General features: G+C 52.7%; 2 protein-coding genes across 16 annotated transcripts in view; one reads left to right on the top strand and one right to left on the bottom strand.

Annotated features, from left to right (window-relative positions):
* DSTN (destrin, actin depolymerizing factor) overlaps nucleotides 1-7,731 on the top strand; it is a 36,838-nt gene extending 29,107 nt beyond the window's left edge. The window contains exons 2-4 of one of the 2 annotated variants that reach the window (XM_049100581.1): nucleotides 295-602; nucleotides 3,997-4,073; nucleotides 6,488-7,731. In XM_049100581.1, coding sequence (XP_048956538.1) covers nucleotides 295-602; nucleotides 3,997-4,073; nucleotides 6,488-6,597 — 495 coding nt within the window. In that variant the 3' untranslated portion in view covers nucleotides 6,598-7,731. The remainder of the gene's footprint in view (nucleotides 1-294; nucleotides 603-3,996; nucleotides 4,074-6,487) is intronic. The other variant, XM_049100582.1, reaches the window with a different exon arrangement.
* Nucleotides 7,732-12,030: 4,299 nt separating this feature from the next.
* Nucleotides 12,031-22,268, bottom strand: part of RRBP1 (ribosome binding protein 1) — a 65,403-nt gene continuing 55,165 nt past the window's right edge. For 11 of the 14 annotated variants that reach the window (XM_049100568.1, XM_049100567.1, XM_049100570.1 and 8 more), the window contains 14 exons: nucleotides 22,102-22,192; nucleotides 21,209-21,301; nucleotides 19,208-19,300; nucleotides 19,044-19,127; nucleotides 18,796-18,885; nucleotides 18,069-18,161; nucleotides 17,599-17,670; nucleotides 16,923-17,018; nucleotides 16,256-16,339; nucleotides 14,673-14,768; nucleotides 13,935-14,042; nucleotides 13,636-13,734; nucleotides 13,043-13,186; nucleotides 12,031-12,596 (listed from right to left, as the gene is read on the bottom strand). In XM_049100568.1, the coding sequence (XP_048956525.1) occupies nucleotides 12,561-12,596; nucleotides 13,043-13,186; nucleotides 13,636-13,734; nucleotides 13,935-14,042; nucleotides 14,673-14,768; nucleotides 16,256-16,339; nucleotides 16,923-17,018; nucleotides 17,599-17,670; nucleotides 18,069-18,161; nucleotides 18,796-18,885; nucleotides 19,044-19,127; nucleotides 19,208-19,300; nucleotides 21,209-21,301; nucleotides 22,102-22,192 (1,279 nt within the window). In that variant the 3' untranslated portion in view covers nucleotides 12,031-12,560. The remainder of the gene's footprint in view (nucleotides 12,597-13,042; nucleotides 13,187-13,635; nucleotides 13,735-13,934; nucleotides 14,043-14,672; nucleotides 14,769-16,255; nucleotides 16,340-16,922; nucleotides 17,019-17,598; nucleotides 17,671-18,068; nucleotides 18,162-18,795; nucleotides 18,886-19,043; nucleotides 19,128-19,207; nucleotides 19,301-21,208; nucleotides 21,302-22,101; nucleotides 22,193-22,268) is intronic. The other 3 variants (XM_049100571.1, XM_049100569.1, XM_049100576.1) reach the window with 2 other exon arrangements.

The following is a 22,268-nucleotide window of genomic DNA, read 5'->3' as shown; positions in this document are numbered from 1 at the left end:
GAAGAATCTAGCACCTTAGGAAGAAGCACCTTTTTCTAGGCTTTAGGGTGGAGGGTCTGCTTTATTAGCTCAGTCATCCCGTACTCCTGCACAATAGTGATGAATACTTTATATATGTAGTCTTTTAAAAGTTTAGTGACTGAAACTAGCAATTGCAGCTTAGATTTTGTTTTTCTGTTAATGAGTATACCTTAAAAATTGAAGTGTATGTCAATCTATAAAAAAAGTTAGTGTTTTTATATTTGGTATGATAAAAGCGATAACCCTCCTTCTGACTTTTTTTCCTCCTTATAGGCCTCAGGAGTGCAAGTTGCAGATGAAGTATGTCGCATTTTTTATGACATGAAAGTTCGGAAGTGCTCCACACCAGAAGAAATCAAGAAAAGAAAGAAGGCCGTCATTTTTTGTCTCAGTGCAGACAAAAAGTGCATCATTGTAGAAGAAGGGAAAGAGATCTTGGTTGGAGATGTTGGTGTAACCATAACTGATCCTTTCAAGCATTTTGTGGGAATGCTTCCTGAAAAAGATTGTCGCTATGCTTTGTATGATGCAAGCTTTGAAACCAAGGAATCCAGAAAAGAGGAATTGATGTTTTTTTTGTGGTAAGCATCAGAAGCATTGAGCTTCTGTATAACTCAGAGTTAATCTTATTGTTAGCACTTGGAGAACCAGTTCCTAGAGTCGAAAGGATTTTCAGCTAAGTTGTCTACAGTCATTGTCATTTAATTTTTATTTACAAGGTTCCATAATGTCTTACCTGGATTAATGTTTGTAGGACCAAACTAAATTTTAACTATTCTTTGTGTACTTGAATATGACTTTTAGTAGTTGATTTTTTTTCTTCGAGGTAGGGCTGGGAGCTAGATTTTATGCATTCTCTGAACTCACTTCTTACAAGCTAAAATTTCTCAAAATTCTTCTGGGATCCTGAGAAGAAAGTTTACCCCACCAAAATCCTTCTCCAATAAGCCTTGGCAGGAACCAGCCTTTCACTTTTTAAGAAACCCATCCTTTACTTGTTCCTCTGTGGTTTGCTTTTTTTTTTTTTTCTTTAATAATTTACTTATTGGGTGCATGGGTGGCTCAGTCAGTTAAGCGTCAGCTTTTATTTGGCTCAAATAAAAAAAGTATTTATTTGAGAGAGAGTGAATGGGGGGTAGGGCAGAGGTAGAGTGGGAGAGAATCTCAAGCAGACTCCCTGCTGAGCATAGGGACTCAGTCTCAGGACCCTGAGATCATGACCTGAGCCAAAACCAAGAGTTGCAGGCTTAACCGACTGAGGCACACAGGCACCCCTGTGGTTCGCTACTTTGGAAGTTGGCACTATCTTTGCAACTATAATTAGGACAGTAGGATAACCACTAGCCACTGTGGCTATTTAAAATAATTAAATACGTTTTAAGATTCATTTTCTTAGTTGAATTGCCACATTTCAGATGTTCAGTAGCCACATGTTACTAGTGACCACTTTATTGGGTAGCACAGACAGGTTATTTCCATCACTGCAGAAAGCCCTTTTGGACAGCATTGTTCTAAATAGTGAGAAAGTGTTACAAGGTTATTTACATGGCATTTTTTGAAAAGGCTGCTTAACTTCGTTATTCTTTTCAACTAAGTTTGAGATTAAGCTTGAGTCAAAAGTCACACATGTATGTCTTATTTAGTTGTATTATACTACTTTCCTTGATAAATTCTTACATAGGTGGAGATCCCTGGGTGGCTCCGCGGTTTAGCACCTGCCTTGGTCCCAGGGCGTGATCCTGGAGTCCCGGGATCAAGTCCCACATCGGGCTCCCTGCATGGAGCCTGCCCCTCTCTCTCTGTCTGTCATGAATGAATAAATACAATCTTTAAAAACATTAAAGAAAAAAAAAAAAGCCATCTCAGGTGTAGACGAGCAAGAAGGGCCCCTTTAAAGGTCAAAAGGATTTTTGTTTAAAGGAAGGTAACTGTAGCTCATACCTCAGTTACATTTCAGCAAGCCTTTATTAAATTTGATTAAACCAAGATGCTGTGTGGGATATAAATGTGGGGTCAGAGTGCTTGTTTGGGGGCAGTTCACTGTTCTGCAAGCCTGAGAGCTACGAACTTATATACATACATAAGGTTAGTAGCTAATGAGACTTCAGAAGAGCACATTCCTGATTTGAACCTTTATTTCTACCACATTCCAGATATTGTGTTAAAGCCTGGGATAACAGCTGTGAGTAACAAATGAAGCGCCTGCCCTTCTGAGATTTACAGCTGAGTGGTAGATATAGCAGCTAAAGGTTTAGGCTTTTAAATTGGTGATTATTTACTTCATTTGCACTATTTTTCTGTTTTTTATACTCCCCTCCCCCCACACTGTGAAAATAATACATCATTATTAAAGAATATTTGGAAAATAGTAGTAGAAAGAAGAAAAGGAAATTCAGTGTTAATGCGGTGTTTTGTTTTGCATTGTTGCTTTAAGAAAATGTAAAATCTTATAGGAGTTTCCCATAACAGGCTCTGTCTAGGACTCTGGGAATGGCTCTTACTTAAGGTGTTTTTAAAATTTGGTTAGATTAAAATCAGAACAGCTAACGCTTTTTCCTGTCCCTGACCTATTTTGTGTAAAAAAGTACCCACTTAACTTTGCAGCTCAAGCAATTTCTAGACCTCAGGTGGTGGTTATGGCTCTGCCTCCCTCTTTGGAACTTCAGGTTGGGAAGAATAAGCATCTGAGAGACATGGAGGTTGCTGTTCCTGGTTCCTAGGAATAGAACTGCCCTCTGTGGGTGGAGTAAACTAAATGAGGTCCACACTAGCCATTGGTGCTAATAACTGTGGAATGGTCTAGAAATATGGCAAATAATGCAAGCTTTAGGTGTTTAAAAGTATTTAACTACACTCCATGTAGGAGTGTATCAAAAGAGTATGGAGCAGAGGCAGGCCTGGGGTTTGGTGGCGTAGTGGGAAATGATGCATTCATGGACCAGCAGTTTGAATAGGATGAGATTTTTCTGACAATTGTTAATATGTCGGTTGTTTTTCAATATTGCTGGTGAAGAAAGTGATGAGGAGCTTTCAGTGCTTCCAGTATTCATTCAGGAGGAGGGAGACACTACAATTTGTGTAGATACAAGATAATAGTAATATTGGCAAGGCATAATTGGTGAATGGCTTGAGCTTATAAAGCATCCTTGTGACATGTTCTGTTATGTTAGACTAAGATGGAAAGCAAGTACTCATGTGGTCAGAATTTGCTGTTTGTCTATTGGAATAGACCTAAATGGTGAGGATTAAGAAGGGGACTTCCACTTTGTTTTCTAAAAAAGAATATATTATAAATAATCTGAAGCTAAAATGCTAAAATTGCTAGCATTACTTAATTCAGGGTGGCAGATACTTGATTTACAGATTACTCTCTGTACTTTCTGAAACTTTTTTCTAAGCAAAAAGCATTTTAAAAACAAGATGATTGTTATTAATCTGAACACAAGTTTTCATTGATAAAAATGGGTAAATTTAAAGAAAACAAATTGAGTAATACAGTCAATTATCCAGTGTTGTTTTATTATGGCCCTGTTAATCTGATCTTCAGTTGGTGGTTCTCTAATTTTTTCCCCCTTAGTCAACCTGAGCCATTCTGTGTTTGCTTGTCCTTGAAAGTCTCTAAGGAGGTGGAGAAATAGAAAAATTATGTAGTTAGCAAAACACTGTCAGGAGGGGTACCTGAGTGTTTCAGTTGATTAAGCATCTGTCTTAGCTCAGGTCATGATCCTGGAGTCTGGAGATGGAGCCCCACCCCACATCAGGCTCACTGCTCAGCAAGGAGTCTGCTTCTTCCTCTCCCTCTGTTCCTCCCCCCACTCATGCTTGCTCGTGCTCTCCCTCTCTCCCTCTCAAATAAATAAATAAAAACTCTCAGGAGATTCTGAGGACTCTCCCCCACCAGGGATGCAAATGTTTAACAGTGTAATTGTACTTCCTCTAAATCTTTTTTTTCATTTTTGGCATATCTTTATTCAGGGCACCAGAACTAGCTCCTCTGAAAAGTAAAATGATCTATGCAAGCTCCAAGGATGCAATCAAAAAGAAATTTCAAGGTATGGATTAGATTTACTTCCAAATATTTAGAGGTGTGGTGAACCCCTGGAATGGGGGGGCTACATCTTTTCTAAGAAGCACCTTATTTCCTTTGAAGAGCCTTGGTAACAAAGAAGGCAAGTGCTGCCTGTTTTGAAGAAAACCTGGAAGGTTGAACCTAGCTTTTAGCATGTCTTCTGCCTTGTGCTGGTCACCCTGGAACTGAACTACCTGTCTAAAAACCTTATTCTCTGGGCTGTGTGTGTAGAGGGGTGGAGACAAAACAAAAAAACAAAAAAACAACAAAAAAAAAACCCTTATTCTCTAGACATTGCATGCATATCACTATATCACTTGTTTAGGCTGGTTTTAAATTAGTTTGGTATGCTGCCGAGTTTCTCCCATAGCATATGGAGATTAATTGGTTTACATTGTCCATACTACATAATGAATTTATTATTGCCTGTGAATGTGTTGACATAACAAAGTTGCAAAAAGGAAACATTCATAAATGGGAAAGGATACTCTTTATCTCTAGCTTGACTTTGGAATGGTGTGATTTTAGGTAACTGACTCATACCCTCACCCCTTGAATTGGCCACTTACCTTTGACTTGCCATGGGGTGATTGGGATCCTGTTGAGATGGCCTGACCATACACTTACTGCCTCCAGCCAGGAGGAAGTGTTGGTATGATGGGAAGAGCATGAGGCAAATGCCCCAAGGCCTGCACTAAGGGCTAAGCATGTCACCTAACTGCTGTGTGACCCTGGCCCAAAGCGCTTAACCTCCTTGGGCCCTGATTCTCTCCTCTGTAGAATGGGAGGCTTCATCTGGATCGTGTGAACTCAGTTTAAGAGGTTGCCCCACCACTTTCCTTGCCATGGCTTGCTCCAAATAGCTGCTGAGCGAGCCAGGATCAGAAGGCTTGGCCCAGTGTAGTTTTTGTTTTTTACTGTGGCTGGTTTTTATATTCCTGTAGTAGAACAGGTTTGCTCTTGCTTGTTTTACTTTAGGAAAACAAAAATTCTCACTTCTTTCCTTCAAACCTGCTTCTTAGATGAGGCCTGTCAGAATCTACATGCATTTGGGTTGATGCTGGGCAGCAACCGCCCCCCCCGCTCCCCCCCGCCAGAAGTGTGTTCACCAGTTGGTTAACTGATGTCTTAACAGGACTCCCCAGCATGCCACAGCGCAAATGAGAAAGGTTGGCGGTGGATCCCTCACCATCCTTCTGTGTTGCCTTTCAGTAAAGGAAAGGGAATTGCTATGTAAACTTGACCTGATGACATAAAAGAGGGTCACCTTGCTGCTTTTTTTCCCCTAGAGAAACTGTCACTAGCTTTCTCCAGTCCTAAGTGGTCCAAAAACTGATGTGCTGTACTTTCTGCGGCTTAAGAAATGGTCTTAAAATTATACTGGATCAGAAACATTGCAGCTGTTTAAAAAATAGCAGCTGTTTACAGAGAAGCTAGTGTATGTCATTCCCTAAATGAGCTCATTCTGCAGTGAGGTGATGTAATTTTTCTGAGAAAACCATCAGGAACACATTTTACATCATTTTCATTGTGATAGATTTCTTAAATATGTAGTATAATACCACTGGAGAGCTAGCTTTTCTAGAGCAAAGGAGACGCCAGTTGTAAATACTCTTATTCTTCAATACATTGACTAAAATCAACTGTTCAATCAAAACATTGAATTTACATTTTTTTACTTCTATTTTAAAAACCAAGAAAATGACTAGACCTAGTTTTTTAACTTTTTATTGAAGCAAGGAATAGGGGAATCCCTGGGTGGCTCAGCGGTTTACCGCCTGCCTTTGGCCCAGGGCGCGATTCTGGAGACCCGGGATCAAGTCCCACGTCAGGCTCCCAGCATGGAGCCTGCTTCTCCCTCCTCCTGTGTCTCTGCCTCTCTCTCTCTCTCTCTCTCTCTCTCTCTCTCTCTCTCTCTCTGTCATAAATAAATAAATAAATCTTTAAAAAAAAAATGAAGCACGGAATAGAAATGTGTGCATCATAAATTTTTGTAGAAGTCAGTGTTCACAAACTGAACAAAATTGTGGTTTCTTGATTTAACAACCAATACTCCAGAAGTCTCCCCTCCTGCCCCTTCTATCTTCTCTTGGTCCTTCCACAGGGGTACCAGCACCCTGGCTTCTAGCAGCATAAAATAGCTTTGGCTGCTTTTCTGTTATACAAATAGAATCAATCAGATTATGCTTTTATGAAGTTTGGCTTCTTTTAGTCAGTGTTCTGTTAGTCATTCATTTTGATGCATGTAGTTACAGATTATTTATTCTCTTTACTGTGTAGTATGTTCCGCAGCTGATCCATATTAGAACTGGTGTTTTAAAACAGTTTCCTGTCGTAGAGAAATAGGTTACATTACTGCTATAATTCTTAAACAGAATTGTTGTTTTTCCTCCCTAGGCATAAAACACGAATGTCAAGCAAATGGGCCAGAAGACCTCAATCGGGCTTGTATTGCTGAAAAACTAGGTGGATCCTTAATTGTAGCTTTTGAAGGATGCCCTGTGTAGACCATCATTCAGTGCCACAAATCGAAAGCTTCCATGTTTAATGTTATCCTCTTGCTATATAAGTAAAGCAACTATGTTTAGGCCAGGGTCTCACTGAGGGGGAGCTGTCTTGTCATCTGTTAAAGTAAACTAAATATTCTAAAACATGTGCAGATGGCCCTAAATAAATCTAAAATATAAAGTGTTACTGGTGTGACATTAAATTCTTATTGGCCAAATACCTGTTTTGATGAGTTGGCTTGTAAAGGTTTTTGTTAAACTCATGATTTTTAATAGTGCAGTTCACCAAACAGCACAAGGGCCATATGAAGAGAATTATTGCATCTTTGTAACCTCAGCAGTTACTTTGTTTCTTTTGCTTAGAGAATTGGTCATACTCTGGTTATATTTTGGCCCAAATTCTTTATTCTCTCTTGAGCTAAACTGCATAATGGAAAATAAATCTCCTTACCACGTGTAACAGCACTAATATACTAACTACAGTAAGACTAAGTCAGGCAGTCTTTTAATTCTAGCAAATGTGTGATGGAGACTGCCTCAGAGCTGTGCACACTTCTAACCAGCGCTGATCTTGCAAAGCACTATTTTGAGCACGCAGTTGGAGTACAGGAAGCAGCTCCCTGCATCTGCAGTGAGCTCTCCACTTGGTAGCTGGGAGACTGTTCGGAGAGTGACCTTGCATCTTGGACATAAAATCATGGTGTGTCCTCAGGAGAATGTGCAATACCTTTGTTATTATAATGCAGATTAGGGCTCCACTGTGATCACAACACTTCGTTAATGAAGATGATAAAATGGCGTAGTGACCAGCTGGGGCACCTGCAGCATCTTTGACTGTGTCTCCTTCAGAGTCATGTGCTTCTGGCACAGGAAAGTGTGGAAGAACCTTGAGTCTATGTCTACGCCGGGGCCTGGGAGAACTTGTTCATTCCCTAGAACAGGTTGTTGAATGTCTGTGGAACAGGGAGCAGGGATCATGGATGACACCCACAGGAAGCCACTACCTGATGACACTTGGAAGTGATTGTCTTTAACATCACAGGCATGACACTTTGAACGATATAGAGATGCACGCAGTTGAACTTAGAAGTAGCAGTATTGGCTTTATGTAATAAAGGAAGCATTTTTAACTTACCTCTTGTGTAATTATTCACATGGGAATTGGGGATGGAAGGACTTTGCCTTCCATAAATGAGATGAGGCCTGGAGGTTTGGGTATTTCAGACGATTAGAGCTACGGTCACAGTTCCTTCTTCCTCTTATTGAATGAGGAAGTTGGTATAAAAAGGTTGGGAATCTTTTCCTTGCTCCAAATTTGTATCCAGATTCCAGGCTTTTATCTCCTGATTTATTTGGGAGGTAGAAAAGTTATACTTTATCAAAATACTTCTCTTAAAATTGTCTAGAAGACAGTGTTGGCTGTTGGCTTACTGATAGGCTGCTGTCATTCTTTCATCCTGAATTTTTGATTTTCTCTACTGCAAAGCAGTGCTTTCAGCAACAGTGTATATTAAGAGGCCTCCCGAGAAGCGTTGCAGGCCGAGGCTGCCTTACTCAAGAATCAGCCATGTAGATAGCCATGTAGATAGAGATGGCTCAAGGAGTTCTAGAAGGAGGAAGTCATCTGTGACACGTGGCACTACTTGTATAACCACCACTCCCTGCTGGTGTGTGTGCATTTGCATGCGTGTGGAGGGGCGTGCTGGGGATGATGAGAAGTGGGAGGTGGGAGAAGGATGCATGCTATGGGGAGGATTTCAAACAGGGTACAATGGTGTAAGAGAATCTAAACATCTCCCACCACTCTGCTCTTACACCAGAAACTGGGAAGATGCTAATAGTTACTTGTATCTCTACCTAGGGGAACTTTTGAGACAGTCTTACTGGATTCCTGAGGTTGGGGCCTAAGAATCCTGCTAACAAGGATGCCAGGTAATCCTGATGCAAAATCAGAGTCTGAGACCTCAGCTAACACTGGTGAGGAATAAAACTGCAGGTTATACTCTTTCAGCAAACATGTTTACAGTTTTACAAGTGCAGACACAGTACAAAAAAGCATGTCTGCGGAAGGCTGAGTGAAGGTTTGTCTACTGATACTCTTGCCCTGGGAAAGAAGCAAATAAAGCCACTGCTAACAAATTCAGAGCTTGACTATGAAGTTTGTTATTTCAGGTAATATTAATCCCCGAGAAAACAGCACAGTGACTCAGGTAATAGAATTAGGCTCAGTCGAGTGGTTTCCTTTTTTTTTTTTCAGAACTGCCCAGAGTGCTGGCTGGTCCACACATAGGAAGTGCAGCCTCTGGGTCTTGGCTGTTTTTTTGCCGTTTGGACTGTCAGACTGGATATGCCCAGGGACACATCACTTTCTCATGATTTGGGCATTTCTGAAATACAGTTTACAGTCTCCAGACCAAGTTCCAGTGGGGCTGCAGCTCCAAAAAGGGTCATGATAGTTGATCCCTGGGATCCACACAGGGTTAAACTGTGTGGGTCCATTTATAATATGTGGACTTTTTTTTTTTAATTGTGCAGGACTAGATATGTATTTCCCTCATGATTTTAACATTTTCTTTAGCTTTAAGAAAACAGTGTATAATCCACATAACACAAAGATGCATTGATCTGTTTGTTACTGGTGAGGCTTCAGGTCACTAGTAGCCTATTCGTTTATGGGAGAGTCAAAAGTAACATACTTTTCACTGTGTAGGGTGGGGGCACTCGTACCCCTAACCTCTTGGTTGCTCAAAGATCACCCACCCTTGCATTGTGGCTGTGAGAGGGTGAAATTCCAGTTAAGGGGCTGTGTGTGGCTGGCCGTCTGTCCGGGGGCTCGCCTGGGAGATTTACGAGCCTGTAGCCATTGCCCTTGGCGGGCAGTACAGAGAAGGAAGTTGCCTAAGGTCACACAACTTGTAAGTGGCGGGACTGGGACCACAGCTTGGGTCTGTCTTGTTGCGGCCCTTAGCTTTTCCCATTATACTCCAGGGTTCTTTGTTTCTAACATCTGGAATTCGAAGGTTAGATCTTGTTCAATGCCAAGGATGAGGCTGGAACTGGGGCAGAAGAGGAAACCGTTCTTTTGAGGTTCTAATCCTGTGAGTGAATCTGAGAGAGAAGGCGTTTATGGAGGGTGTCTAGTGGTTTCTAAACTCTTGTGTTTTTGCTGCCTACAGGCCAGGCATCCTGGTGTTTGTACATTTTACTGAGTATCATGCAGATGACCAGTGAAGCTGTCGAAATAGCTGCTGCTGGCGTGATGGGGTTACCAGGTCTGGAGATGCTAATTCATGGGCTGCGTGACCCTGGAGCTTCGGGTCAAGTCCAGGAGCCTCTGAAGGGCAGGGTAGAGACTAGATGTTCTCAGAATTCTCCCAGCTGCACTGTTGGGGGGTCTTGGGGGCAGTGGCCTCTGTAAAGCCAGGCCTAGGGGAGACCAGGGCCTGTCCGTTGACAAGTACTCTAGCCCAGCCGGGGCGATTCCTGCTTCCACGCTGAACTTCAAAGCAAGGGACTGCAGGAATGGCCAGGCCAATGAGCCAGGCATCTGTGCCACGTTGAGGAACACCAGAGGGGCCTATCGACCCCCTGTTCTAGCACCTTCTGAGGGCTCTGTCTTCCCCAGCCTGACCATGGAACCTTCCCAGGAACGGCAACGAGGGAAGCTGCTTAGCAGACTTGGGTTCCCTCTGCCGAGCCTTGAGGCTGTGTGGCACCTGCTGGGGCAGGTGGGGCAGACGGATGATGGGCCCTTAAGAGCTTGAGCTGCAAGTCATCTCCAAGGTGGCATTTCTGGAGTCCCAGGTCAGCCTCCTGAGGTCCCACAGCCTGCGTCGTGCTGGCCTTTACCTCCTGACACAGGCAGACCCCAGCTGGTCTCTGCCACGTAGTCTGAGGGAGTGGGGCTAGAGCCAGGACCTGGGGAGCAGCTGTCACCGTGTAGCACCCAAAGGCAGCAGCTTGGTACCCCCAGGCCTCTCCCCTGCCTTTCTTACCCCAAGGCACCCTTCCCTGTGCCTTCAGTTCTCAATTCTGCGGTCACCGTGGCAGGGGGAGAGGAGCGGACTAGAAATGTCAGCTCACAGGGCTGCAGTGACGCTTCTGATGCAGGTGTCTGGTACACACTGACCAGGGCCCCGTACCACTGGCCTTGATGGGAGAGGGCGTTGTGACCCCCACCACCCCCACTAAGGCCAGTCCTTCCACACGGAGTCCATGTTCCTCATGCTTGGAGCACATGGAAGACACAGTGAGGGGGCCACAGGTCGGGGGGACTTGGCCACTGTTCGTGGAGTCCATGGACTCCAAAACTCTTCCCCTCCGGCTGACCCCCGAGGCTGAGTGATGCCTGGACACAAATGTTGGAGGTGGGTTTGAAACCTGCCTTGTCTTGTACTAGGTGAGCTTTCACTTTCATGGGGATTCTTTGTGGGGAGGGGGGACAGGGTGTACCTCTTGTGGGGACCGGAAGGTGTCATGTGAGAACCCAGCACAAGGCTAGGCACTTGGCCGGCATCCAGTATCGTCACTTACTCCCGTTAAGTCTCCTGCATCCCAAGTCCTGTGGGCCTCCCCTCTCCACTTGAGCCCCTCCAGAGTTCTGGAACAGGTATGATGGTCTCCTCTCGCTTAAATATCTCGTGGCTCCTACTGCCTCACCTGTCCAGATGCCTTGTCCTTTGTAACCTGGCTCCACAGGGCCTGCTTGCCCTCCACCCCCATCCCCACACCTGCTTTCCCCTGGGTCTAGAGCCCTCCCCTCTCCTGACAAATGCCTCCTGCTCTGGCGAACTCCAGGTTAAGCTCATTTCTCTGGGGAGCCTCCCCAAAATTCCGGCACCCTGATCCCAATACTGTTGCAGCATGGGCGCCACACAGCATGGTTGGGTGGTCCACAGATGAGGCACTCCCCAGAAGCCGAGACCCAGTCTTGCTCATGCAGATTCACGGGCTGGAAGCTAAAGAACACACTGCCCGGGTCTCCAAGCCCCCCATGCCCCAGCCCAAGGAGCACGCTGCTCGGGCCCCCACAGGCACAGTGGATGTGAGGGTCGTCGCACCTGTGAGCCGGTTGCTCCAGCTCCAGGCCATCCTCTTGAGGCACAGATGAGCATCTGAACCCCAGCCAGGTCACAGATGCCTTGTCTGTTCACAGAGCTCACCTCACATGACCACCTAGGTCACCCATGGCCTGCTCAGGTAACCTCAGATGCTCAAGGGTGGGGGCATGGACACTTGGCCACCAGGTGCCACGGCCAGATGTGCTAGGGAGAGCCCAGAAGCCACGAGCCTCAGGGCCCAGGACAGCTGCTGATCTCTTGCCTTCAGGGAAGCCAAGTAGCACACTTGTTCCTTCCCCAGGAGCCTCCTTCCCGTGTTCCTCGGGCCCCGCGGCAAGGTGGGGGAGCACCAGCGATCAGACTAGACCAAAAGTGCCGGGCAACAATGTTGGTTTTAATGGCATTAACATCCAGGAAGTCACACATCAGTTCTTGCTGGCAACTTCCCCCGGGGGTGAGGGGCTGCTGCCTCCCCGGCTGGGCTGGGCCCCTCCAGTCTGCTCCACAGCCCTGGAGACTCACCACCAGGCCGCTCGCCTCCTGACCCCCAACCCAGGGGAAGAAAACAATTGCACTGATTGACATACAGATACCCAGCGTCCCGGCCTCCCCAGCACATACCCTGGGGTCTGTCACAGAGCTGGTAAGGGCTTTGGCGTCTGCTCGGTGGTGGTCCAGGGCTGGTCCTGGGGAATAGTGTTTATCAAATGTGACAAAGGTTCTTTTACAAACAAGGGGTCTGGAAGGTCTATTTCTGTGATTCTAAGAGTCTCTCATGGCTTCTCTCAGAGCTACTGGAGGTTGGGCCTGGATAACGGTGTGTTGGTTGGTTTATTTATTTGTAAGGAATGTGTAAGGCATTTTGGTAAGTTGAATGGGAACTTCTTTTCCCGAAGAGCAGACTCAGACAGAAGTGCCCTCCTTTGAGCTGCTGTCGTCCTGTGAACAAAGGTGGGCAGAGGGAGGGAGAGGCTGAGGCCGAGGAGCCGAGGCAAGCGCTCACCCCTGACTCCTGGGGACCTCCAGTCCCGAGAACACCCAGCACGGCCAGCCTGGAGAACCAGAGTGGAGCAGAGGATACAGGAGAAGAGGGAGGTCCCTGAGCTTGGGGAGGACCCTGGCACTGACAGATGGCTGTCAGTGGGGCGGGGAGGTGTCAGAGATGCACCCCTCACCCAAGGGAGCTGTGGAAGGGTGGGTGCTGGGCCCAGAAGGCTGTGTGTCCTGCTCCCGGCTTTCAGGAGTCTGTCCCCAATACCTCCGGCCCCCAGGCCTAGTCTCCTGTCTGCCCTGCACCCCAGGAGTCCTGGGACCGCCCCCACAACCAACCCCCCACCCCAGGGTCATGGGGGAGCCAAGGCTGTGGGCAGGGCCAGGGCACTCACTGTTTTGTCCAACTGCTCCTGCAACTTCTTCACTGTGTCTCTCTCCTTTGCCAGCTGCTCCTGGGTGGTCTTCAAAAGCTCCTGCAATTTGGTGGCAGCATGTCCCAGGTCACTGGTTAGTTTCTTCTCTTTTTCTAGTCTCTCCTGGGGATCAGAGGGGTCCAAGGGGATGAGTCACCATGTGGCACACAGCAAGAAGACCACCTGGCTGTGCATGTGAGGCCTTGCTGCCTGGGAACTGGGCGTCCTCCAAAGGTGTGAGGATGTGGCTCCCTGCTGCCCCAGAGAGGGGTCTGTGCTGCGGCTACCAGCTCGGCCAGGAGCACTGCCTGTGACACCAGGGACGTCCTACGGTGCACGGAGGCTAGTGTGACAGAGCCACACGGACTAGTGGCTGCCATGTGTGACACTGGAGTTTAGGGAGCCTGCCCCCCCCCCCCAATCAAGGGGCCTCAAGATGGCTCCTCCCCCTCCCACGCCAGACAGCAACCTAGGAAGCTGGGGCTGCGCAGCTGGCGGTGAGCCCAGGGGCGGGGCGTGGGTGTTGGCCCCCCTTTCCTGAGCCCACTCTGGAGCAGGAGCCCCACTTCTACCTTCAGCTGTGTGGCCTCCTCTGCTGCTGAAGACTCCAGGGGCCCTGTGCTGCGGAGCTTCTCCAGCTCGGCCTGGAGCCGGCACGCGGAGCTCTGAGCCTTGGGGGGGAGGGCAGAAGGGTGTGGGCAGGACGCCAGACGCCCCGCAGGGAGGGGCGCGGGTTCAAGGCTGTGGGGGCGGCCAGCGGGGGCCGCACGCACAGACGCCAGATGACCCACAGTGTAGCCACGGATGGCCCAGCAGAGCCCCCACCCGCATCCCCATGGCCCTGACGCTGACGGCACGGACAGGGCCTGACCTCCTGGAACTCGGCCGTGAGCTTCCTCCGCAGCGCCTGCTCGTCCTCCAGGGTGGCCTCTGTCCGCTCCAGCTGCGCCTTCAGCTGCATGGGAACACCACCCCCAGACTGTGGGAGGCCGCGGGGTGGGGGGGCGGGGGGCTGGGGACCTTGGCTCCGGCACGCTCTACCTGCTAGCTCTAACGAGAAGCCTCTCCCTGCCTCTGGCTGGCCGGGGAGCCCGTGTCTACCCACCCGCAGGTGACTGTCGCTCCCCAAGCCCCACAGTGGGGAGATGGTGCCTTGGCCCCGGGGACAGAGCTGGGGATGGAACACATGCTGCTAGGACCTCTGCGGCCCCCAAGATGAGGCTGCCCCAGAGCTCCATCTCCACCGCTGTGCTGACGGCCCTGGCTCCCGCAGAGGGCTCTCAACCACCGTCCCTTGGCTCGAGAGTCTGGGGAGCCAGCACCCTGCCGGCGCCCTCCCCGACACGGCTTCCTAACGGCAGGCCTGGCCACCCACTCCCCGTCACCCCTCCCACACGTGCTGTTAGGATCCAGGGGCTGATACCTCTCTACCGGTTGCTTCCCTCGCTCTGTTCTAGGGCGCCCTCCGGACCCGGGGTGGGGGTGGGGGCAGGAGTGGGCAATGCCTGGCTGGGCGGAGTGGGGGGGGGCCTGCACCTCCCTCCCAGGTGGGAGGGGGCCACACAGGCTGTTAGTGACAAACATCTGGGGCCCGGCTCACCGCCCTAACCTCGACAGGGTCCTGCTCTGCTGGGGGGGCAGCTGGGGACCCAGCTACGTCACCATCCTCTACGTGGCTCTTCATCTCACTCAACTGCTGCCTGACCTGAAACAGGAAGGGGTGGGGGTTTGTGCCAATCACAGCTGGACACACGTGCGCACACACAGATCCCCTCAGGAGGACGGCAGGTGCTCTATGGGGGACCTGGTTTGGCAACCGTGACCTGTGTCAGAGTCCCCATGCAGGTTCCCTGGGGCGGGGGGCTGGCACCATGACCTCTCACTTGGGCCACCCCTGTGCTCTGCTCCAAGGCCAGCCGTGGAGCCCTCCCTGGGAGCAAGATGACCACTGGTGGACACAGCGCAGAGCTCTGTTCCCAGAGCTAAGGAATTGAAAAGGAAGTGAGAGGTGGCAGACAGGCTCAGTGCAAACAGCACCACTCGGGTCCTGGATCCCTTCCAGATGCACTGTTCAGGGCCCTCTGTAGGGTCTAGGAAAGATGACAAGAGGACACTTGCCTAATAAGGTCCTTTCAGGTTAGAGGTCCACTGCTGGGAGCAGGGGACACACCTGGCGGCCCCTGCGCCTTGGGGCCTCAAATCTGAAGCAGCAGCAGTATCATCCATGAAGCTCTGGGAAAGGTTCTAGTCAGGGGACCTGGGTGGGCTCTCGGTATGAGCTCCCTGGGAGTGTGGGTGGTCTTGGACCCCCTCTAGGAGGCACCGCTCCCAAGGGCATCTCAAGTGTGTAAGGTCTGACTCTGTGCACATGACCTCAACCTGGGCAGCACCCCAGGGCCCCAACCAGACCTGGCTTAGGCCGTGGCTCTGGTGAGTAGTCCTTGGGCTCAGGTGACTTGGCCTGACTGGCGCCTGCTCTCTCCTATGCCAGTCCCAGGGGGTCCAGGGTGTGCGCCCCAGGGCAGGGGCAGCTCACAGCTCCGCGGCTGCTGCTGGGGGAATGCCAGCACCACGGGCCAGACCTGCCGAATCCTCTCAAGAAACCAGATGTGTCTATTCCAAGTCTGCCAATTTCTATGTGTTTATGATCAAGATTTTCAGAAAGGCTGCAGATCCAGCAGACCAGGTTGTGGCTGCAGCCCCGGAGCCGGTACCAGCCGGGGGGGGGGGGGGGGGGGGCGACCTCGCCAGGAGGCAGGGAGCGGGTCAGCTGCCAAAGCTGACAACGGAGGAGGACCCGAGTCTGCCCCGGGGGACAGCAGGCCTCCATGCACACCTGCAGGTTTGAGCACACTGGTCTGCGCCACTGCTGAAGGGAGGAGAGCCCTGGGTGCCCTGGAGGGGGAGGCCGGACGAGCCGCAGGGCTCACAGGGAGCTGGACTGGCCTGAGCCTGGGCCCCCGAGCTCCCATTGCCCCGGGGGATCCAGGAAGGGAAGCATGAGCACTGGGCCTGGCAGCTGCGCACCCAGCTGGGAGCCCCCTCAGCATGGCCATCGAAGCCTGCCCCAAACACCGAATCGGTGCACACCTCCACCTCCCCCCATCATGCTGCGTTACCTCTGACAGGGTGGAGGAGCACGACTGGCCAATCACCCCCCCCCCCACCCCGCTCCTCTCCACACTCACTCACCAGGGCGAGCTCATTGCTTTGTTTCTGGGCTTCACTCTTGGCTGCATCCAGCTGAGACTGAGACTCTAATAAAAGTTGCCTCAACTTGGAGAGGAAGTGGACCCAGGCGATGCGGAAAAGGAGAAAACCAGTTCCTATGAGTTAGCACCCAACAGACAAGCTAACGAGACACATCCAGTCACCCACCACCCAAGAACACGACCGAGCAGAGCAGGCCAGGCAGGGGCTCCTAGGCCTCTCAGAAAGTCTTTTTTTTTTTTTTTGAAGACTTAGGGAAGACAGAGTTCACCATGTGCCAGGCTTGGATCTTTCTTTACAGACTGTCTTGTAAAACAAGCCAAAAGTGTGAGATCAAACCAGCATCGGGGTGGGGGGTGGGGGTGCAGGTCAGTGCTTTCTGCTTCTGACCAAAGCACAGTGTCTGATTGAAACCCCGGGTGTCCCCAGGCTGGGGAGAGAATTCCCATCGTCAGGCTGACCTGGCTTCATGCCAGCCTGTCTGCGGGGCTGTCGCTCTGCAATCTGCCCCACGCCACACACATCCTCGGCCCGGCTGGCCCAAGGCGGGGGCCAAAGCCTGAGAACCCAGACTCTAAGCTCACGTTAGCCAGAGCCAGGGGAGGACGAGAGACTCAGGGCGGCCAGAGACCCCACCAGGCAGACTCACCCCCGCCACCTCCTTGGCGTAGCTCTGGCACTCAGCGCTGGCAGCTGCCATGTGCTTCTCCAGCTCTGCTTCCAGATGTGAGGTGTGCTCCCTCACCTGGACACACACATGTACAGGTCAGAGGCCTCGAGCGGGGCCAGCAGGAGTCAATGACCATGGGCCACAGGGTGACAGGGCGACAAGTCCGGCTGCCCTGGGGTAAGGGCTGGGAGACCACCCGTGGCCTGTCGGCTGCAGGCCAACCAAGGACAGGCAGAGACGAGTCCCTGGCAGCAAAGCACCTTCCCAAACTCCAGCCCTCTCCTGGGCCAGACGTGTTCTCATGCTCCACAGTGGATGAGAGGAGGGCTTTTCAATTTCCTTGCTGGGTAGGGGCCAGGGGCACCCTCTAGGAGGCCAGGGCTGATAGGGTGTCTGCAAGGAGCACTGGGGCCACCTCGTACCCGCCCCACAACATGGCCACTACAGAAGCCACAAAGCCCCAGGGTTGGGCACATTCCACACAGGCCCACGGCTGCCTCGGGCTCTCCGAGCCCGTCAGTGGCTCTCACAAAGGAAAAGCAGGACTGACAAGACCCCTTCGCGCCTCTCAAGACACGCGGTCCACGAAGGAAAAATAACTCCAGGAGCCCCTGTAATGAGGAGAGCGGCCCTGGGAGCAGAGCCCCGCACCTACCTGCTCTGAACTCTCAAGTTCTCCTTTTAGCTTCTCTACAATGTCTTCGAGATGTTTCACTGTGACCCGTGACTGCCAAGCAATGGGAAGGCCCCATCAAACGCCAGCCCCTGGAAGGGGACGGTCCCCAGACCCAAGTGGGATGGGCCTCCTCCCAGGAAGCCCAGTGGTGCCCGCCCACCTCAGGTGTGAGGTGGTCTTCCTTGGGGTGGAGGGGGGCTCTTAGGGCAGAAGACTCAGCTGTCCTCCATGGTCGCACTTTAGGCGGCATCACCAAAACCTAGCAGAGTCACCTCCTGTCTCCCAGAGACCCATGTGACTCCCTCATCAGCTTTCCCCCTGGTTCTGATGAATTCTGACCTCACTGTAAGTCTCTGCTAAGTTGTATTTGAACTCCTGGGGAAGGGGGAGCCCCCAGAGTGACACCGGTGTCCTTGACCTGGGGCAGGGTCTCAGGGCCCTTCAGGTACCTTCTGAAGCTCCTCCTCCGTGGCGCTCACTTTGGCCTTCCACACCTGCTCCTCCTCCTCCACACTCTTCTGCAGGTCTTTGAGCATGCCCTCCTGGAGGAATGGGACACTGAGGTGGGGCCCTCTCCCGGACACCTCGCCCCTCATGAACACAACTGCAGCCACCTGTCCCTTGGCTTCTATGGGATGGCTGCCTGGCTGCCCAGCTCAGATTCTGTCACAGTGTCATGTGGGGAGAAAGGTGGGCCTGTCCTGGAGGTGGGGGCTCGGGCCAGTGTGCAAAGACTATGGGCCATGCCAGGGAATGAGGTCTGTGACCCAAGAGGCCATTAGGACTCTGTCTCCACTGGATTTGCCACCAGCACGGCTCCTGAAATCACAGAGATAGTAGCTTCCAGCTGGCCAGCAACCAAATGTTCACCTCTTCTTTTCCCAGTCTGTTTCATGTCATCACTGTCTTTGCACCTCCAGCCCCAACCCCGCAGCCCAGGCCTCTCCTCAGCTCAGAAGCAGTGAAGGTCTGAGCACCTCACTCAGCCCAAGAAATAGGGCCCTGGGGGGCAATGACTTGGCCAAAGTCACATGGAGCCAGCATCTAAGCCCAGAGCTCTTTCCCCAAGGGCCCCTGGCCTGCCTCCTGCCTGCAGGCTCTGGAAACTTTCCCGGAAGCCCCCCTTAAGGATACCCAGCTCAGAGCCTGGGTGAGGCCCCACCCCTCATGCCCTACCGTCTCTGCCAGGATGGTGCGGTACTGGTCACACTCGGCCTGCAGATTGTTCTGGGTCTCCTCAGCCTCCCTCAGCTTGGAAGCCAGGTCCTAAGGGCAGAATGGGGCTCCGGTTGGCCAAGCACAAAGGTTTTGCCCAGCTGCCCAGTAAGACAACTTTGGGCACCCTCTCCTCCTGGGACAAGGGGAGGGGAGCAAATGCGACAGCGGGGACCTCGGCAAGGGTGTGTGTCGCCACCCGTGCTTACCGAGGACGGATCTGTGTCAGCCGGCCGCTGCTTCAGCAGCTCCGGGCCCTTCTCTCGGAGTTCCTGCAGCCACTCGGTGTAACTCTGCAACAACATGTGCAAAGTGGGGCCCACAGACATTCCCCATGGGTAGCAGGGCCCCCGGGAGCCGCCTCGCCTCCTACCTGGGGGGCTGAGCTGGAGAGAGCCGGCAACAGGGCCAGCAGGGCCTCCTTGGTCTGGGCCTCCGTCAGGCTGAGCTGCTTCTCGGATTCCTCCTGCAGGCACGGGGAGGGCAGCAGTCAGCATGGTTTAGGGCTACCGGGGGAGCGGTGGTGGAGATGCCTGTCCCCACCTCAGCTCTTGGGGGAGGGACAGGATCAAGAAGCCGGTGGCTGCCTGGGGCTGGTGGGTTGCGGGGCTCAAGCTCAGCGGCAGGTTCTGGTCTCCTTGGCCTGCCTGGGTCAGCTTTGAGAGCTCTCGGCTCTGCTGGATGGAGATGGCAAGCTGGCCCACGTGGCCGGTGCAGGCTCCTGACACCCCCTGCCGGACCCCACCCACAATCAGTTCCCAGTGTTAGAGCTCTCCACGCAAGTATGCGCCCATGCGTGCGTGCAGACCGCCAAGCTGCTGTGGGGGCCGCGGAGGCAACAGAGGGGGAGGTGCTTTAGGAGCCACCGCACAGGGGCTCCCGCCAGCCAAAAGGGGCAAGGATCAGCAACCCTGCTCTACGAAGGGAGGAACCAACCCAGAGGGGTAAGGGGGCACGTCTCCTCTGAGGCCTGACTTGCCCTGGCTGGGCTGTGCCAGTCAGACCCCAGCCGTCCTCCTCAGGGCTCCCATGCAAGGGACTGAAGAAGGACTCAAAGGGCAATAAAGTGAAGCCTAGCACAGCACATGTGTCCCTCGGGGCACACAAAACCCCTTCCACAGACCCCGGGGAGGCTTCCGGCTAAAACAAAGTCTCATCTCATAACCCAGCCCTGGCCCTGCTGCCGGCCCACCACAATCGTGCCACGGCCAGAGACCCGAGGGTGACATCACAGCCCCGACTGGATTAGCCTTCGAGTGGTGTTCTGGAATGTGCATGACAAACAGACGCCCAGCCTGACCACAGCATCTACTTGACCTGGACTCAAGTCTCCGAAGAGGACCCTTCTCGGCTCACCCAGGGATGCACACAATGCTGGTGGCCAATGTGGGCAGCCTGCTGTGGATCCCTGACCTCATGACCCCTGTCAGGCCCCCCGATCACGGGAATCCAAGGCAAGGGCCAGAGGACCTGGAGGGCAGCTCTTATCTGGCTGCAGGGCTGGGAGCAGTCAGGTGACATCTCCTGTCACACGTCTGCATTGGTCACAAGCATTGGTCACAAGCCCGGGTCACCTCCAAGGAGTCTCGGTACAGCTACCACAGCGGGACCCGAGGCCAGCCCTGCACCTCCTGCCCCAACTTGGGGCCTCATCTGATACAACCCTCAGGCTTCCTGGGAGGCTCACGAAAGCCCCTGTAAAGCTCACGATAACAGGACAGACATTCCTTCTGCATGAGTGAGGCTGAGAGGGGAAGGCTGGCCCCTTGGGGCCTTTCATCAAGGCCGGAAACATGTGGTGAGAGCGGCTGGGCGAGGCGTGTGCTGGCCGCCGCCGCTGCCGAGGCCACGTCCCCCGCCAGAGCTAGCTCAGTGCTGGCTCCTGGCCCAGGACTCCAGAGACAGCGTGGGGCCCCCAGACACGGAGTCCCCCCACACTCCCCACTCGGCATGGAGCGCAGGACCAATCAGGCCCCAGGGCCCAAGTGCCTGCTGCTAAAGCCAGCCTGCCTTCCGGGGCGACTGCAGGGATGGATCAGGAAAGCTACGGGGCTAGGACCCGGGAGGCCCTGAGACAGCAGCAGGATGGCCTGACCTCGGACTTGCTCACCATCTCTGCGCCCTGATGGCAAAGGGCTCAGCCGGGGCCCAGCCAGGGCCCAGCGGAGAAACAAAGCCCAGGACAGGGAGAGAGGAGGGGTCGAGGGGGAAGGAGCGGCAGCACAGGGCACATCACCTGCTGGCCCCGGGGCCTGGCAGGCACTGCCGAGGCCCGGGGCCAAGGCTGCTCTGCACGCAGCTGGTGCGTTGTGTGCTTGCCACAAACCACATGGTCTTGACCAACCTCAGGTGAGTCTGAGCAGGGGACTCTGACCTTGGCCTGGGTTAAGGAGCGGAGCTTCTCCTCGCAGGCTCTCTCGGCCGAGGCCAGAGCCTCCATGGCCTTCCAGTTCTTCTCTCGGAGGTCCTGGGGTGGGGGGGTGGGGGGGGAGACATGGGAAAGTGAGCAGCTAGGTGGGGCGGCAGCCGACACATCCCCCACAGCTGCCTGGCCAGGCTCAGCAGGCCAGGAACCTGCCCCCTCACTCTGCTTGGGACTCCGCAGGGAGACAGCAAGGGACAAAATGCCCTCTCTTTCAGCCCGTGTCTGCGGGGCCCCTCAGGGGCAGCCCGCTGCGGAATGGCTAGGGCAGCAGGGCAAGAGGAGGCGCAAGGAGGTGACAAGAGAGGTCAGCCCGGCTACTCAGAGAGAAGAGGCTCCTGCCACCACTGACCCTCGGCTGGCTCTAGCCACGGGGGCACAGGGAGGTCCAGGTGGGGCCCCCCAGAGAAGAGCAGGTGGGGAAACCAAGGAGCCTGGGCTGTGTGAGGTGCCATGAGGGGCAGCCCCATGGGGAGGAGGCAGCAGAGGCCCCCAGAGCTGCAGAGCTATGGGACCTCTCTGTGCCCTGTTCCTGACACCAGCCTCCCTGCTCCAAGGCGACCATGTGGCCCAGACCAGACCACAGGGTACATTCCAACCCCATCATGGGCTGGGAGTGTGGGAGGGGGCTCCACGCTTGGCCATGTGACCCAGGCCCATCCAGTGGGCATCAGCCCTGGGAATCTGAGGGACCCAAGGGGAGAGGAAGCCCCGAGAAGTAGGCAGGCTTCTAGCCACATAGCATGACGGGACACAAAGAGGCAGCCAAGCCCCTTCCCCTCCCTGAATGGTCAGGGGTGGGTTTCACACAAGCCCAGCCTCTCAGCCATGCCCCTCACACTTACGTTGTTCTTCACTTTCTGCTGCTCAACAGCCTCCTTGAGCTCGGTGGCCTCCTTCTCCAGGCACCACACCTGGGACTCTAGCTCCTTGAGGCTAGAGGGAGATGGTGACATCACTGCTGGGCTCCAAGGGCCCACAGTGTCCCCAGGCCATCTCGGGATGCCCCTTC

The sequence above is a fragment of the Canis lupus genome, chromosome 24 (assembly GCF_003254725.2).
Source record: "Canis lupus dingo isolate Sandy chromosome 24, ASM325472v2, whole genome shotgun sequence".
Taxonomy (NCBI): Eukaryota; Metazoa; Chordata; class Mammalia; order Carnivora; family Canidae; genus Canis; species Canis lupus.
Note: the sequence above shows the minus strand (reverse complement) of the source record. Positions and strands in the feature narration are given on the sequence as shown.